The sequence below is a fragment of the Lycorma delicatula genome, chromosome 1, assembly GCF_047948215.1.
Source record: "Lycorma delicatula isolate Av1 chromosome 1, ASM4794821v1, whole genome shotgun sequence".
NCBI lineage: Eukaryota > Metazoa > Arthropoda > Insecta > Hemiptera > Fulgoridae > Lycorma > Lycorma delicatula.
Genome location: NC_134455.1, coordinates 225,893,639 through 225,911,718, shown reverse-complemented (window position 1 = coordinate 225,911,718; position 18,080 = coordinate 225,893,639). Strand labels below are relative to the sequence as shown.

At 30.1% G+C, this 18,080-nt stretch overlaps 1 protein-coding gene across 2 annotated transcripts in view; it reads right to left on the bottom strand.

Moving 5' to 3' along the window:
• Window positions 1–370: 370 nt before the first annotated feature.
• LOC142318258 (armadillo repeat-containing protein 3) overlaps window positions 371–18,080 on the bottom strand; it is a 78,352-nt gene continuing 60,642 nt past the window's right edge. Inside the window, exons 8-10 of one of the 2 annotated variants that reach the window (XM_075354821.1) lie at window positions 14,613–14,778; window positions 6,872–7,025; window positions 371–957 (exon numbers count right to left, since the gene is read on the bottom strand). In XM_075354821.1, the coding sequence (XP_075210936.1) occupies window positions 613–957; window positions 6,872–7,025; window positions 14,613–14,778 (665 nt within the window). In that variant the 3' untranslated portion in view covers window positions 371–612. The remainder of the gene's footprint in view (window positions 958–6,871; window positions 7,026–14,612; window positions 14,779–18,080) is intronic. The other variant, XM_075354822.1, reaches the window with a different exon arrangement.

The window sequence follows — 18,080 nt, the reverse complement described above, 5'->3', positions numbered from 1 at the left end:
TATATATCTTATACTTAAATCTTGTTTTTTTCCTATTTTTAATATTAATTAAATTATTATTTAATATAAATTAATAACAGTTTTTTTTTAATTTTTAGTAAAAGTTTTAATTCTTCCAAAGATGAAAGTTTTATAACAACACTTATGAAAATAATATGATATTATTTAAATACAAAAATTTGACTTTAAGATTAAAAAATTGGATTACAAATTTCAATGATGGATAAATTTTTAAAGCTATATTTAAAAAAATGTTAGGCATGAGAAAATATTATTTAACATTAATTTTGCTAATTATCAAATATATTGATAATTAGCAAATATATTCTTCTTTTTTGCAAAAATATATTACTAAAAGAAGTTTAGCGAAATAAGTAATATACATTACATCAATGAAATAATGGGATTAAAATAACTGATTCATAAGTTTTCAAGCCAGACATAATATACAAACAGCTCATCAGCTAATAAATAAATGTTTCAAATCAAAGAAGTGAAAATAAAGGTATAAATATTAAATAAGCTCATTTTATTGCATTATGACCAGTGGATTTCTTTATGCTTATGCCTTGAATTGATTAATAAAGTAAATCAAAACAGAAATGAAAGTTTCTAATGTTTTAAAAAATTTTGTGCATCAATGTTGTCATATGCAGATAATCTTGGGCTAACAGAGTATTTGTTTGCTGCATATGAACCGAGCTGTAAAAGAGCTCCAGGTGTGTGTAGAAGATCTACAATGTGACTGGGCTTGAGAAGGGTTGTCGGTAAGTATGGTGATGGAGGTGGTGAAAGAACTGGTAAACAAACTTCAACCCAAGCTTGACTACATTGTCCTCGTTCCAAGGCACATGGAAGTCCCACCTGATCCGCTAGCACCTTGAAAAGAAGTGCACGTTCTAAGGCAAGACCGGCTCGAAGCATTCCAACTGGAATTAAATTACTATGTAGTTCTGTCTGCAAACAAAAAAACCAAGTTTGAAATTTTAAATGTGTATGAAATGACTTGTTTAAATTAAATATTGCATAAGTACATTTTTTATGATTCAAACTGTTTTCAGTATGTCAGCTCCGATAAGCCAAATGGGAAATTTGATTGCTGTCACATCTAATTAATTTTCTCTTACACATTATTTTCACATTCAAACTATCAACTAAATTTAATACTTGGATAATGAATAATATTCTGTCATAACACTAAATTTAGTTATAATGTTATTAGATGATTTTTTAAAAATTATTTTGCATTCAGTTCATCTTGTAATTTTATAATTTAACTCACCATTCTAAAGTATGACAAATTGATAGTAATGAATAATTTATTAATTGCAGATGGTTATAATTACATTAATATGTGCACTTATTTTTACTTCTTTTTAATATGCTTTTGACAAGTTTTTTTTAAAAATGGCCACTGCTTTACCAGTCTAGTCTGTACTATAAATTTTCAAAAATTTAATGAAATACTTGTCTCTAAGGTTGAATTTTAATTTTAATTAAAATTAAAAAAAAAATTTCAAGCCCTGGGACCACTGTTAGGTATTGCTTCAGAGGATTAGATGAATGATGATTTTTGTAGCATGTAAAAATGCCATGCCTGACCAGGATTCAAACCCAGAACCTTCGGATGAAAGGCTACCACTTGTGCTACAGAGGCCGACAAAATTTTTTACTTAAAACAGTCATCACCACATAGGTGTTTTTAGAAAGATAATAAAAAAGTAGTAAAAGTGAATAAAAGTTTTCTTTAAAAAAATTATTTATGGTAATACTTAACACCCATCAGCTGTTCATCTCACAGCTTTTATCTTCTATCTTTCTTTAAATTTTACTAACAGAACGAATACTCTAGTAATCTTCTGCTGCATTAATTCTGGAAGGTGTTTGGTTTAATTCCAGGTCAGGCTTGCCATATATGATTCAAAATATTTATTTCATATTCCATTACATAATTTTAAGCTTATATAGTAAATTAATTACCTAACAAAAATTAAAATTAATTAAATTTAGGGCCTTAATATATGACCTGTTCTTTCGTAAACATTATATTTTGAAGAAAGTCATTGTAAATACAGCTGTTATGATTTATACAATTGTTTTAAGTAATACAAGAGGAATAATTACTTTTTAAGTGTTCATAAATTTCTTTACTATCCATAGAATCTGATTCATCATCAACATTTATAATATTATACACTTTTTTTAGATGTTCACATATTGGTTTCCTATCTAAACACTTCAAACTATTCTCAAAAATTTTTTTATACAAGAACTTTTCTGAATTTTGTATATTGACATGGAAGTATCATTAGGAACCTGATAGTAATTTAGTTGATTCAGTTCAGGATGATAGTGTGATCATCTTAAAACTAAACATTTTATAAGATTGATTATTGTATTTCACTTATTGTTACATATAACTCTATTGTCAATATGAATATAGCAAATGATAAATTCTGTTTTATTAAATAGTTCTGTATTTCCGATTTTGTTGAATTAGAATTTGGAGCTGAGTTAAGAAAGGAATTTTAATATGAAGTGTCAAGCACATCTGTAGAGTTTGATGGTAATATAAAATTAATAATAATGTATAACGAAATCTTGTTTATAACAAGGAAAAGAAGTACACAAACAAAAAATAACTGTTCGGCGATAAGAATATTTAATATGTTAACTAATACTGCAGCTAAGAAACTTAGATTAATCATTGACAATTTATATTATGCTTGCTACATGAATTCAGGCAATAGCTTCTGTTGTTAAGTAGTGTAGATAAAACTTAATGGTGTTATATCAGGTCAAAATGAAAGGAATTGACTTTGATTGCAGAACCTAATTTTGTTACAGTTTTTTTAATACAGCTAGTTGTATTAACAAATATTTTTTCTGTTAAAAAATTCTGTAATATAAATAAAACTGTTTTTAACAAAATGATACTGATATCAAAAAAAGGAAGAGACTACACATTTCTGTAATCAAAATCTGTTATTAATTTAGAATTAAAAAAAAGTACATGTTAAATATAGACATGTTAAAAATAGACAATAGATATACAATAATAGATAATAAACAATATTTAGAAATTATAAGCAAAAATTATAAAAATTTGTTACAAAATTTACTGGCCCGATTTCATCTATTAAACAACGAATAATTATAAAAATTGTGTTATTTCTGTAAATATGATTTGTACGCGTTATTACATATAAATGACAAATTCTAAATGATTCTAATTTACAAAATTCTAAATTAATAACAGATTCTGATAATATAAATGTAGTGTAACCTTTTTTGATGTCAGTATCATTTTGTTAAAAACAGTTTTATTTATATTACAGAAATTTTTGTTTTTTGAGCGGAAGAAATGATATGTACGAAACTCTTACCGTGTGGTTTACAATTTCATTGTAATTTTTTTTGGATATCATGCGTTTTGTTAGATTATTCTTTTATTTATTTATTTATTTTTTTATTAATTACTGATTGTAAAGGATTTATTATTAAAATTTATTGCCTTTCTAGAACAAACAAACATAATTTTTTTCAATTTCTCGGTCAATTTTTTGTTTGTTGATAATCACATCATTCACTTCATACCAAATCTTTCCAAAAATGTTTCATTTTCAGCACTTTCATTTACACGAGCATTTACTAATAAATGCTCTTTTGTAGTATATTTTCTTTTAAATTTTATTATTTCAAGTACATTATCAATTTTTTGTACGCTACCTAGTACTATCAAGTACTGCTACCTGGCAGCGCGATTCGTAAAGCCATAGTTTTAAGGGAAAAGTGACATATCGAATCCCGCGGTTCATCAAATGGAAGAAAACCACATTATCTAACAAGATTCGAGGTTTTTTTGATTATATTCTTTATAACAAATCTAATTGAACTGAAATATAATGTGTTTTCATGCTTATTTTTTAATTTTTTTCTAATTTTCATTTCACTTTTGGGTTAGGTTATGTTTAGAAGATTCTTTTCTTTTTCCTGTTTAGCTTCCGGGAATTACCGTTCAGGTATTACTTCAGAGGATGATATGTATGAATGACTCTTGAACAGTCTCACTTCGACCATTCCTGAGATGTGAGGATAATTTAAACCTACTCACCAAAGAACTCCGGTATCATTTATTCAAAACCGTATAAAAGCAATTGCCTTTACTAGTACTTGAACGCTTGAACTCTCGACTTCCAAATCAGCTGATTTGGGAAGACGCGTTCACCACTAGACCAACCCGGTAGATTAGGTCATGTTCAGAACTGTAAACGTAGATCGTTGACTTCGCCGTTCCATCCAGTTCTGCAGACTCTTACTCTTATAAAATAAGTATTTTATCTCTTACTTTAGCTATTTTATAATATGGCGGTGTGAATTTTAAATCTTTGTTTTATTATCTGCTAGCTATCAATACAATAATAGCATTGCTGTTGTCTTCTTTGCAGTTATATTGTTTTTATTTTATTTTTTACTATTTTTAATGATCTTTATTTTTGCTTTTGTGTTTTTTTTGTTTAGTTTGGTTAACTGAGGACTACGGGCAACAATATTTTGTATTCATTTCTCTTTCTTATGGGCAATTCTTTTCTCGTCTTTCAATAGTTCGTTCTTTCGCTTTGACACTATCTTCTCTCTTCTGACCAGATGCAGTTGGTTTCTTTTATCACTCTTTTGGAAATCTTGCACCACTTTTCTAAACATTTTTCTGCCCTGAACTGTTTCTTTTGATATTTTCATTTCTTTTTGATCCTTTTAAATTTCTGAGGTTTGATTTCAGTTTCCTTTTTTAATTGTAAATGTGGTTAAAGGTTTGTTTTGTGACCCTGTTATTTGTTTTATGTTTAGTTTTCTATTTTTTTTGTTAGTAATTCTGTTTTTAATTTATTTTGTTTAGTGAGTCTTAACTGTTAACATATATCTGATTGTTTTTACATTTGATGCTTGCAAATTTGAAAATATTATTTTCAGCAAGTTTCATCTACTCATTTGTGAATTCTGTGTTACTGGTATCTATTAATCTTTTATGGAATTTGTGTAGAATTTTATTCTGTTTTGTTTCATTTTAGGATATATTGATCATTATGTTTTATTTGCGTTTTGTAATTTTGTTTTAGTATGTAATTAAAATCAAACGTATTGTGAACAACTAGTATAGGATCCGGCATATAAATCTGACGATTTTGTAGTAATTGTTATGTTGGCACCACTGTCAATGAGAAGGCGAGAGTGTTGTACATCGACAGGTCTGTTCATGCTATTTCAGTAGTAGGTATTTCGTGGTCGGGTGAACAACGGGCGTTTGTGATAGAACCCTACTTCAAAAATAATGACTCGGTTATTGTAACACAGCGTTTATTTCGCAGACATTTCAATTTAAATCGACACGCATCTGTTCCTGGTAGGAATACGATATTGTTGTGGGTGAAGAATTTTAGGAACACATCGTCTGCTTTAAAAATGAAACCAACAGTACGAAAACGGACTGTAAGAACGCCTGAAAACATTAACGATGTATGATTAGCTGTTATGCGGTCTCCACGACGTTCAGCAGCGAGACATGCTGCTGCGCTAGCCATTTCTGATCGAAGAGTACGACGAATTCTTCATGCCGACCTGAAATTCCATCCTTATAAGATGATGTTAGTGCAGCAACTTAATGCAAATGATTAGGCGTCTCGCAAAGCAGCTTGCGAGGTCATCCTCGAAAATGTCCACCAGGATGCCATTATTCTTTTAAATGACGAGGCACATTTTCATCTGTCAGGATTTGTGAATAAACAAAATTACCGTTATTGGGCTTCGCATATTCCACGGCAAATCTTGAAAAACCACTTCACAGTCAATATGTTACAGTGTGGTGCGCGGTTTCAAAGTTCGGCATAATTGGCCCATATTTTTTTAAGGAGTTAAATCGCAGAGTAACAGTAACATCTCATCGATACGTAAACATGTTGAATGAATTTCTGCGACCGAAACTGCATGACTTTCAAGGTCATGAAATTTGGTTTCTACAGGATGATGCCACCGCCCATACGGCGAGAATCGCAATGGATGTTCTGCGAGAAACCGTTCCTGGACGTTTGATTTCCCGATTTGGCGACATTCCTTGGCCAGCGCGTTTACCTGATCTGGCTGTTTGTGATTTTTTTGTGGGGGTATTTCAAACATAAAGTCTTCAGTAGTCGACCACAGTCAATTGCAGAATTCAACGAGAAACCACAGGCCATTCAACGAGAAATTGAAGCAGTTCCACAAGTGATGATTGAGCGAGCAATGTCAAATTTTAGAATGAGATTAAGTGAATGTGTGAGGAGTAATGGAAAACATTTGGACAACATAATATTCAAATTAAAAAAACCTATTTAAGTAATTCACTATAAATTGCAAAAATTGATCTTTAATTTGATATATTAAATGTTTTAATAGTACGAAACACAGTTTAATTATTATCCTTCAAAAATCGTCAGGTTATTTTCCGGACCCTTTGCAATTACAAGGCAATCCTGCACGTATTGAAGAAAACAATGAATAAATAATTATTAAAATATTCTAAAATTAACTTATCAAAGCTATTAAATTTATAAAACGGCGATTATTTTTGCATCAGCGTATGTAAAAATTATCATACTTAACCCAAGAGTTAAAAAAACAATCACAGAAATAAATAAATAAACAGTGAAATAAAGCTTCAATCTAAAAAAATTAACATAGTCACATTTAAAACATGAACTACACTACACCCATACATACATTGTTAAAACACAGATATAAAATCTTGGTACAAAAATAATTCTTTATGACTTATTTATTATTAATAAGATTTCATTCAATTAGCATAAAACAAAGATAAAATTTATAATTAAATTACTTTTAGTTGCTGAATGTGAAGATTAATGTAATGACTTGTACAAGGAAAATTAGGATCTGGACCGCTTAGCTGGTTGCACACAAACACTGCTATAAGTTTTGCACGAACTTTGGTATCGTTATCACTTAATGCACTGTTATTATCACCAATTTTGCTGTTTAAAATGAGATATAATTATATGTACTTATATAAATTAAATTAATGTCATTATAAATCAGAATTATGTACAATCATTTGGTTTAATTAACAAAATTATAATATGATTTATAACACTGATATACAAATGAGTTTTTTAATGTTCCTCTAAATGTGATACCTTTCTCTGCATTGTGATAGGAAAATTTTATTTACATGTAATCTATAAATTTAGTAATTTATAATTTACTAATCTGTGATCTCCCAGTTTAAATGAACAGGATATTAAAAGTCTTTATAATGATGTCATATACACATTAAAACTTCTCAGTAAATGCTCTCCATTTGTAGGTAGCTTCGAGTACACCTTTAATTATAAACAATAGTCAGGTAGCATACGAGGGTTGTCTGAAAAGTTTTGAGCCTAACACAGAAAGACATATTTTTTCTGTCAAATATAGTCAAAGTTTTCCAGCGATGCTTTAACTTCTTTAACCCTTCCAAATAGTAGCTGGCGTCTTTCTCCGCAAAATAGGCGTTTACGTATGCGATAACTTCCTCGTCCGATGAAAATCTCTTTCCTCAAAGTGAAAATTTAAGGTTAGGAAACAAGAAAAAGTCGCTTGGAGCCAGATCTGATGAATACGGCGAGTGTCAACCAATTCAAAGTGCAATTCGTCAATTTTAGCCAAAAGTGTGAGCAGGCGCATTGTCCTGATGGAAAAGTACTTTCGTCTTCTTCAAATGTGGCCGTTTTTTTTGGAATTTCTGCCTTCAGCTTGTCAATTAATGATGCGTAATACTGGTCCGTTATTGTTTTACCTTTTTGAAGATAATCGATAAACAAAATTCTGTTACTATTCCAAACAACAGTCGCCGTTACCTTCCCGGCCGATGGAGCCGTCTTCGTCTTTTTTCGGAGTAGGTTCACCCTTTGAAATCCACTAGTTTGACTGTTTCGTCTCAGGAGTGTAGTGGTCGATCCATGTTTCATCTACAGTTATGAATCTACACAAAAATCGTCTTTTTTCGGAGTAGGTTCACCCTTTGAAATCCACTAGTTTGACTGTTTCGTCTCAGGAGTGTAGTGGTCGATCCATGTTTCATCTACAGTTATGAATCTACACAAAAATCTGACTCGTTTTGCTTCAACTGGTCCAGCAGGGTCTTGAAAATGTTCATTCGAATGCGTTTTTGGTTCAAAGTGAGCAAACATGACACCCAATGTGCAGATAGCTTACGCATATCCAATTCTTCAATTAATATATGACAAATACGTTCTTTCGATATACCCATAGCCTCTGCTATTTCTCTAACCTTAATTCGTCCGTTGTACAGCACCATTTGGTGAACTTTTTCGATGATATCGGTGGTGGTTGCAGTTTTTGGCCGTTCCAAACGCTTATCATCAATCAAGCTGGTACGACCATGTTTAAATTCAGCTGCTCATCTTTTCACGGTGGCAAATGATGGGACAGAGTCCCCGTAAACAGCGTCCAACTCGGTTTGAATTTGCGTAGGCGTATTGCCTTTCAAATACAAGTATTTAATCACGGCACGATATTTAATTTTTTCCATTATCATAAAAACACTTACAATGAGTTACTCAAATGATTATCAAACAACAACTGTGCGTCCAAAATGGCTGAAATTGTAGCGAGTACCTTCCAATGCATGCGCAAATACATTCCCTAACTTTCGCTGACGAGTGCTGCCACCTTCATATTGAGGCTCAAAACTTTCAGACAACCCTTGTATTAAAACTCAATTTTGCTTTGTAACAGTTTTCAAACACAGAAATACCTTTGTGGAAACATTCACCATGTTCATCACTTACTACCCTAAGAAGAAATCCAATGTGAAAGCAGGAAATTGACTTTTAGTGATATATTACTTCCCCTTCTGTGTGAGTGTGTTCTGTCTACAATATGCAGATATGGTGATTTATGGAAACCCAGAACTTTGCAAGTACAAAAGTTGCACTTTTGCAAGTTTAAACTTGTTAAGCAACAAGTTTTACATAGCATTAACATTTCATCTCAAACCAGTTCCCTTCTTTTGGGCCAACAAAAGTCCCTTCTTTAAATCTTTCCACTTACTTTTGGGAATTTCTATCTTATTACAAGAATCCTTGACTGCCCTTCACAGTTTTTATAAAATTTTCTAATCCTGGTTTGATAGTTAAGGGCAATAAAAAATGTGTTTTTTTTTGGTTGAAATAGAACCTCATAAATAATGTTTTTTTTTCATCAGGTATTAAGTTTTCACATTTCTTCTGCTGTTTTATTACATAATGCTAATTCCTAGCTTGGCTTTCATTCACAAATAAAACAAAATTTTGTATTCCCCTTATTGCATCTCTAAAAAGAGTTTTTACTTTTAAATCTCCACACATGTTCCAATTATTATTTTTATAATTTATTTTTTCAAAAACAGTTTTGTAACATCATTCATTTCTTTCATATTAATTCCATAACAGTTTGGTACAGAAGGATATTTATTACTATTGTGAAGCAGAGCTGCTTTTAAACTATATTTGAAGGAATCTATGAAAAGATGCCCCTCAGATTTATGAACTTGCCCTACTTGTTTCATAAGCTCATCAATATTTGTACAGTAAAGTAAGTAGTTTTCCTCAGCAAAGTATTGAGAAAAAAATCTAGTAAATTTCAACCTTGCAATTTTGAGACTAGATGTTCAGCTTGATATTTTGATAAGATTAAATCTCATACAGAGTCATATAGTTCACCTTGTGATTCAATAGAGAGTAATTCAAAGTTTGAATAATGGTTGCCGCCTTCTTCCATAATGGCCACTTCTTCACCATTGATTTCATGAAACAGGTTTATAGGAATCTTGGGAACGGGAATGGATTCACATGAGTTAGAGGTCTCAGTGCTGATAGCAATGAAGGATAGAGTGCAATATTTATTGTTAAATGATCTTTTGGTTCAAACCAAATCATAGGTAAACCAAATATATTATGAGACTTCACTGTTCACTCAAAACACTTATCACAATGACTAAAGAGATTGAACTATTAAAAGCAGTAGGATAACAAAGCCAACAAGCTTTGTGTTGTTTTGAATTGTACAAACATGATGAGTCTTGTTGGTAAGTTTCAGCAGAGTGAGATATGGTATCATGATATCTGATGTTTGTATTATGACAAAGTTAATGTTTCATGATAAACAACTGATTACTAAAGATAAAAATATATACTGAGCAATATAAAGTAATAATATAAAATAAACATTTGTGTATAATGATGCATAATCATACACATAAAACCTGAACTTTGCAAAAATTCAAAATTAAAATTTTGGAATTTTTCAAAATGCAAGGTTCTGACTACAGTTTTCAGCATTAAAACACAGAGTGGTTTCATGTATCACATGTTAAGAAACAAAAATTGTGCTATGAGTGTAATTTAACATAACATTTGCTACTCTATATATATATATATATATATATAATGTATTAGTTCCATTACATTAAACTGGGCAGCAATGTTGCGTGTTCGTCCATAACAAACTTCAAGATTACAAACGGTAACAATTTTCGCAATTTTTAAATTTAAAAAAAACAACTGATTTTGTGTAATTATAGAATTAAATACAAACTGAATTTGCGGGAATCCCGCAAAAAATGATTTTTGGTATTAATTTAGTAAGTTTAATTTATCTGTTAACTGTGTTTTGGTAGTTTACTCATGAGAGAATAGTCATAAGTAAAACAATTCAGAAAAGTAACAATCAAATAAAAATACCTCATCAAAGTATTGAACAAGGGCAGTTTATAAATAAGAATATCAATAAGCTAAATAATTGTTCTTTTTATGTCAAAACTTTGAAATCTTCTAAAATATAAAAGCTCTAAAACATCTAAGAACTAAGTACAATCATTATTTTTAATAAATGACTATTTTAAAATATACGAGGTCTGTAAATAAAGACTGGTTTAGAAAAACTTTTTATTTACAATCCAATTATACATGGACTCTAACAACTTCGAAATAGTTCCCTTGGGAAGCCATGCAGTACTTCTAACGGTTTTCCCACCTTTCGTAACAGTGTTGGAACGCAGAAACCGGAATATCCTTCAGATAATCGGTTAAATTTTTTTAAAAATGTTTTCTACTGTTCCAAAAGGTGTTTTTTTACAGTCGGAAACAGAAAAAAGTCGCAGGGACTTAAGTCAAGTGAATAAGTTGGTTGAGGAACTACAGGAATGTTTTTCTTTGCCAAAAACTCATTAATTGAGAATGCAGTGTGACAAGGTGCATTGTCAAGATGCAACATTCCGTTGTCTTTTGATGGCTGGTTTCACGCGGGCAACTCTTTAACTCAGTCATTCAAGAATTTTTCGGTAAACATATTGATTTACAATCTGTACTGTAGGCAAAAACTCCTTATGGGCAAAGTCATTACTATCGAAGAAACAAATTAGCATGGTTTTGATTTGTTCATTTTTGGGACATGTTGAGTTTGAAGTGTGCCACTCCTTGCTCTGCCGTTTTGTTTCTGGGTCGTACTCAAATATCCAAGATTCATCACCAGTAATAACATTTTTTTAGAAAATCAGGGTCAGTTTCAATTCGCACTAGAAGATCGCGGCACACTTCCACCCTGTTGTTTTTCTGTTCAACTGTGAGGTTTTTTTGGACCAATTTTGCACAAATTTTTTATGTCCAATTCGTTTATAAAAATTTGATGGACTGTGGTGTGGTTCAAATTCAATTGTTCTGCAATCATTCTGACAGTTAATCGCCGGTCGTACCGTATCAAGTCTCTGATTCGCTCAACATTGTCGTCAATTTTTAACGTTAATGGTCTTCCAGAGGATGGATCGTTCGCAACTGATTCCCGGCCATCTGAAAATGCTTTAAATCACTTAAAAGCTCGTGACAAAGTGTCATTTCCATACGTCCTTTTCAATTTTGAAAAAGTTTCAGTAGCATTTTCACAGAGTTTAACGCAAAACTTGATTGTACAACGTTGCTCATAATTAGTGTCACTCATTTTTGTTACGCACAAGAAAAACTCGTTCACGAAAAATTTGTTTACGGCTCACGTGGCAACAATAAACTAAAAAAAAAAATATTAATACCTAATATAAATCAGCTGTTCATATAACCATATGTTTACTAGTAACTTTACAGTGTTGCCACTTTGGCTGTCAAAAAAACTAATCTCATTACTTTATCTACAAACCTCGTAATTTACAGCCAACCAAATCCAATATCGACCGTATCCACCTAAAGAATATTTTCTGGTTATAAAAAAATCCTTCAGTCAGTATAATTTTTAAACTATTTTATCCCTTGGGAGCAGAAATAACATATTTTTTGAAAACTGCTGAGAATCCTGTACTAAAGTGAAACTTTTGTGTCAACAAAAAATATGCTAGAATATCTCCTTTGAAGGAGAATTTATATAAATTCTCATAAATCTAAATGAGATCCTGAAGGACTATCCTTTGGTAATGGAGTGATTTACAAAAAATGTATAATCCCCTGCATAGGTTCTACTTTAAAAGTGGCAGTTACCAAATAATTTTGAAATAGTTTATTGACAGTTTTCTAAAACTATTGATATTTCAAAAAAAATTTCAGAATAATGTTTTCAATTATATAAATTTTATCAATTATTGAAGGCTTTCAAAAACCACCTCTATGAGAATTTTTTCTGATCTTTAAAGTTTGCCAAGTGATGAAAATAATTTTTGATGATTTTCTAGATTAGATTTTTAAGGTATTTCTATATCAGATTTTCAAGGTATTTTTAGATCAGATTTTTACAGTTGTAGCTTAGATAGATAGAATGGGTTCTCTTGAAAAGTTTATTGTGATCTGAAACAATATGTTATGGGACACTTAATGCATTAATGTATACCAAATCTAAACTTTGCAGAATTATGTTGCTATATTAACATAGTTTTCTGCATACCAATTCAGAATTGATAAGAAATTCTCTTTAGGCCTAAAAAAGGGGGAAATTTATACTCTCTAGTATTTGCATTAATATAGTGGCACGATTTTCAACATTTTTTTTATATTTACTAATTGAATGATTGTTTAACTGAGGGCTATTTCTACAGAATAAACGAAATAAATTTAACTCTTCATTTATCTTCTCCATAATGACTGAAATTTCATCTTGCAAATGGAAACCCTAAAGTTTAATTTAAAGGAGCAATACAACATTTTGCTCCCCCAGTTTTGTACTGAAATTAATTTATCAAAAAACAAACAAGTTTAGATTACTTAGATAAGTTGATTACTTACATTTTTTACTAATTGAAAATTTTATACACTAATTTAAATTAATTCTGAAATTCTTTTTGATTGTTATTTTTTTTTCTTTTACTATGCTCAAACTGAGTTACTCCCATTGCTTATACTGACATTTGAATTATATGGATAATTTTTACAACACTTATGTCAAACTGAAGCTTTCTTGCAGGAGAATAACAATAATAATATTAGTATTAACAAAATCTTTTGTTAATTCTAAACAGAAGGATGACGAAGAACCTGTTGACTGTATGAAAAAAAAAACTATTGAACAACTTGCCTTCAATATGTAAACCACATATTTTTAACTTACAATTTTTCTAAATTAAAAAATTTCACTGGAAAAAGAAGTTTATAGATTATTTCCCATTCTAAAAGAAATAAACACAAAATATTTTAATGAAATAATTTTAACACAACTGTGTTTGTCAAGTTTGTATTACTGATTGAAAGCAGGTCTGTACATAGTGCTATCATTAGTTACCATTCATGAGACAGCATTAAAGGCTAATGATTTATTTAGATAGTTAATTGATTTCTATTGTTATTTCATTAAACAAGACCAAAATTTATTTGGTTCTGGCTAGTCATTTTTCTCTAAGAAGATATTAAATAATGTATAGTGGCGTGCAAAGTAAATTAATCCAAACACAGATGTTATTTATTAAAAATTAACTTTAGAAAAAAATCATACCTGTACAATTTGTAAATTTCTAGTTATTAATACGTCATCCTAATCACTTCATATACACAATTTGGCATTGATTCAACACGTGTGCTCTACACATCTTTTGATTTCTTCATCATGAAACCATACTAATATTACTGATTTAATGAGGTCAATTTTTGTGGTAAACTCCATTTTTGAATGTAATTGTTTGACTTTTGCCTAAAGTTTCAACTGGGTTTAAGTCTGGGGAGTTGCTAGGCCACAGGAGAACTTTATGTTTTGTTTCCGAAAAAAATTTTTCAACTTTTTTGGCAGTGTGGCATGGCGTCACCTTACGTAACAAGACAACTTTAAGAATGGGTGAGTGGTCAAGCAACATAGACACAAAAACTTTTTGTGAGTTTGAATTAATTTGCATGTTACTGTACAATTTACTTTTTTAGAAGGACATTTATAATATGACTTAAAGATGTTATAATGCATAATGTTCAAACTTAACATAAATCTTGATGATTATCTTTTATTGCTTTTATCAGATCAAGAGGAAAATAGCATATAACTAGACTTAAAAATGATTTTACTTTGTTGTTTTTATATTAATTTTTTTGTTTTATTAAATTATACAACAAAGTGGTACACACGTCTGTTTCATTTGGTCTTCTGCTTCAAGTAATTTCTTCACTTGGTGTATATATTTTGCCAAAAACTCATCTTTGATATTTTTAGAAATCGTAGAGTTACTAACTGAAAATTTTGCACTGCTATTTTTTCTGTCTTCTGCTGGTAGCATGACTGCTGTTTTACTACCTGCAAAATAAAATATTTGCATAACGTAATCAGTTATGCTAAGATATTAAATACATATATTTTATCATTAATACCTTATTTTCATCTTGTCTGCCAGAACTAAAACTAAATGAAAAATTAATATTCAATTTACTTTTGAAGTAATTAAATTCAAATAGCATTCTAATAAAGAGCCAATCTGGTTTTAGCACTTGTGCAGGTATAGAATCATGCTGTATTTGATCTTGTCAATAACATAGACTCAGCTCCTCATAATCAGAGTCAACCACAAGTGATTTCTTTTGATTTTGTTAAACACTTTGATTGCTCAGATCACAAAGTGTAGTGTCACATTCGCAAGTCTTATTTAAGGCCGGCCTCCGTGGTGTGAGTGGTGCATGGAGTCTCAGCCTTTCATCTGGAGGTCCGGGGTTTGAATCCCGGTCAGGCATGGCATTTTTACACACTACAAAAATTGTCATTCATCTCATCCTCTGAAGTTATACCTAACAGTGGTCCTGGAGGTTAGTCTTATTTAAGGCACGTGATACTGAGTCATAGATGATAGAGCAAGATTATTATTAATAAAATTCAGCTGAGATTTTGGGCAGTAAACAATAGTGATGCAGCTCCAATCCAGTTATCCTGTTCCTTATCTTTATAAATGACCTTTTAATAATTATTCACTTTTCTAAAATAGTCATGTTTGTGGATAATTCAGCAACTCTGTGCAGCAAGACAAAATTAGAACTTGAGGGAGCCTTTCATGAATTGAATTTTATCAATTAGGAATGCCAAATCATTCATTTGATAATGAGTTGGTTCACTGATATGTTCTTTGAAATAATTAATAAATTTTGAATTCAGATATTAATTCCATATAAACTATGCAGTAAGCAACTGAAAACTGTTGAATATTAATATGGTTTTAGATGACCAAGGAAATCCTGAGATTGCAACTGAAATTGCTAAATATAAAATCTTTGTTTGAATATTGCTATTGGAAGATTTGTGAGATATTGTAATTATAGTGAGTTCATGACAGCTATCCTCAAAAAAAAAAAAAAATAAATAAATAAAAATATTGTTCTTATCCTACATCATCAAAACACAAATATGACTGGATATAAAGCTAATATTTTAAACTTTCCAGACTATAAATAATCCTTTTTGAAACTTTTCCACTTTACAATGCATTAAAAATATATAGTAAACTCCCTTCTTTTATAAAAAAATTTAATATTTATCTAAAAGATAATTTTATCCAGTTTGTGAATTACTGGATCTTTGTATAACTTTAAAGATGACTGCTGTTAAATGCTGTTTTATGATATCTTATTATATTTAAACTCTTAAATTGTTTGTGTATTCAGTTAATGTTTTAGTTTTGTTGTAAGGATGTGGGGATTCTTGAAATTGCTTCCCTGGTATTTGTATTACTTTTGGGGGAAGTGATTGTACCAGTGTATCGGATCAGGTATTCTTTTTCTATTTGATGACTTTTAAAATGCCTCAACCAGGGATTAAATGTTTATCAAGCAAAGCTGGACTTGTCAATATATTCATATATATGTGTTCTGTTCCTGTAAGATAGTTAAAAAAGAGTGATTTTGTTGTTTTGTAGTATTAGTGAAGGTTCTGATTATATCTGTGGTTGAATGAGCATCCATCTGGTTTGTATAAAGTAATACTTGGAACACTAATATTCATACCTTCAATATAAAAATTTATTCTTTTAATAACAATAGTATGTCATATACATTAGTTTTAAATAATACCACACCAAGTGATCTTTTACAGATATACCAAGTGATAATTTGAAAAGTTACCACATTTATTATTCAGCAGCTATCAGTCCCATTGTATTTCTGTTTGCAAGCATGTATACTATTCTCGGGGGGAATCTTTTTAAAATTATTTTCAAAGTAGTGGAACCCACCCTACACTACACCTACCCTAACTCAAAAATTTTAACCCACCCCTTCATTTGGTAGGTGTGAAAAACTGTTTGGGATAGTACTTTTTTAAATTTCAGTCCAACAAAAATAAATATAAAATTACACGATATTTCTTTGTAAACCATTTAAAAAATAATCATAATCTGTGGATTAAAGTTGTGAAAATTATTTTTTAAATTTCAGTCCAACAAAAATAAATATAAAATTACACGATATTTCTTTGTAAACCATTTAAAAAATAATCATAATCTGTGGATTAAAGTTGTGAAAATTATTTTTTAAATTACGAACACAACATTTCACCCTTAAATGTTTTCTACATTTTCAAGAGTTGAAAACTTATTTTTTTTAAATGAGACGATGTAGCTTGTGACACCTCATTGGAAGGCCCTTTGAATGACATGTAATTTGGTACAAATAAAATAAAATTTCGTTCACTAGTATTGAAGTTATGATTAAAAATGTGGTTTTTTTTTAGTTTATGTTGGGATACAGTGTTACTGAAAAAGCATTAGGTCTGAAATTGTTTGTTTTTCTTAAAAGTATGGGTGTTAGGTTTCTCTAGCATTGAAAAAAGTACCAGTATTTGGATGTCGTTTATTGAACACTTGGGTAGTTCTTCTAGCACATTTATTTTGTTCTTCGTATGTAAAAATTACTTCAGTCCTTTCTTCCATATTGTAAGTCATTTTAGCAAGACAAATTTATTAGAGACACAAAATATAAGGCCAAATGGTAGAACAATAACACAAACCAAAAGCCAATTTTAAAGAACACAACAATTTAAATAAAACATGATGAAATAAATACAATAAATACTTTTTGCCACTAATTACATACAATATGAAAGAAAACTATTTCCAAAAATTTATCAGAGAAATTAAAATGTCAATAGTTGGCAGAAAATTGTAACCTATTATAACAAGGTAATTAATTTTTCAACATGCTGCCAGCAAAGAAGTAGGTACCTTATTATTGGTTTTTCCGATGTTTAACTGATGTTATAATGCTGTGTAGTCAAATAATGTAATTAAATATTACCATTGCCATTTAAAATTTCTGAGTTAGGGTAGGTGTAATGGAGAAGGTGGGTTCCACTCTTTGAATATAATTTTAAAGAGGTTCTCCCTGAGAATAGTACACATGCAAATGTTATCATCTGTTATGATATCCTTAATTAAACTCTCTCAGTTGAAGAAATCGACAGATTTAATTGATATGTGTAAAATATTTTTAATTTATAAAATTTTTTTAGCAAGAGTTTTCTTAATGAAGATAAGTAGTCAGTCAGTCACCAGAAATAATTAACAATTAAACAATTGATAAGAAGAGCAAAAAGGCTAAAAGAAGAAGAAATTATCAAAC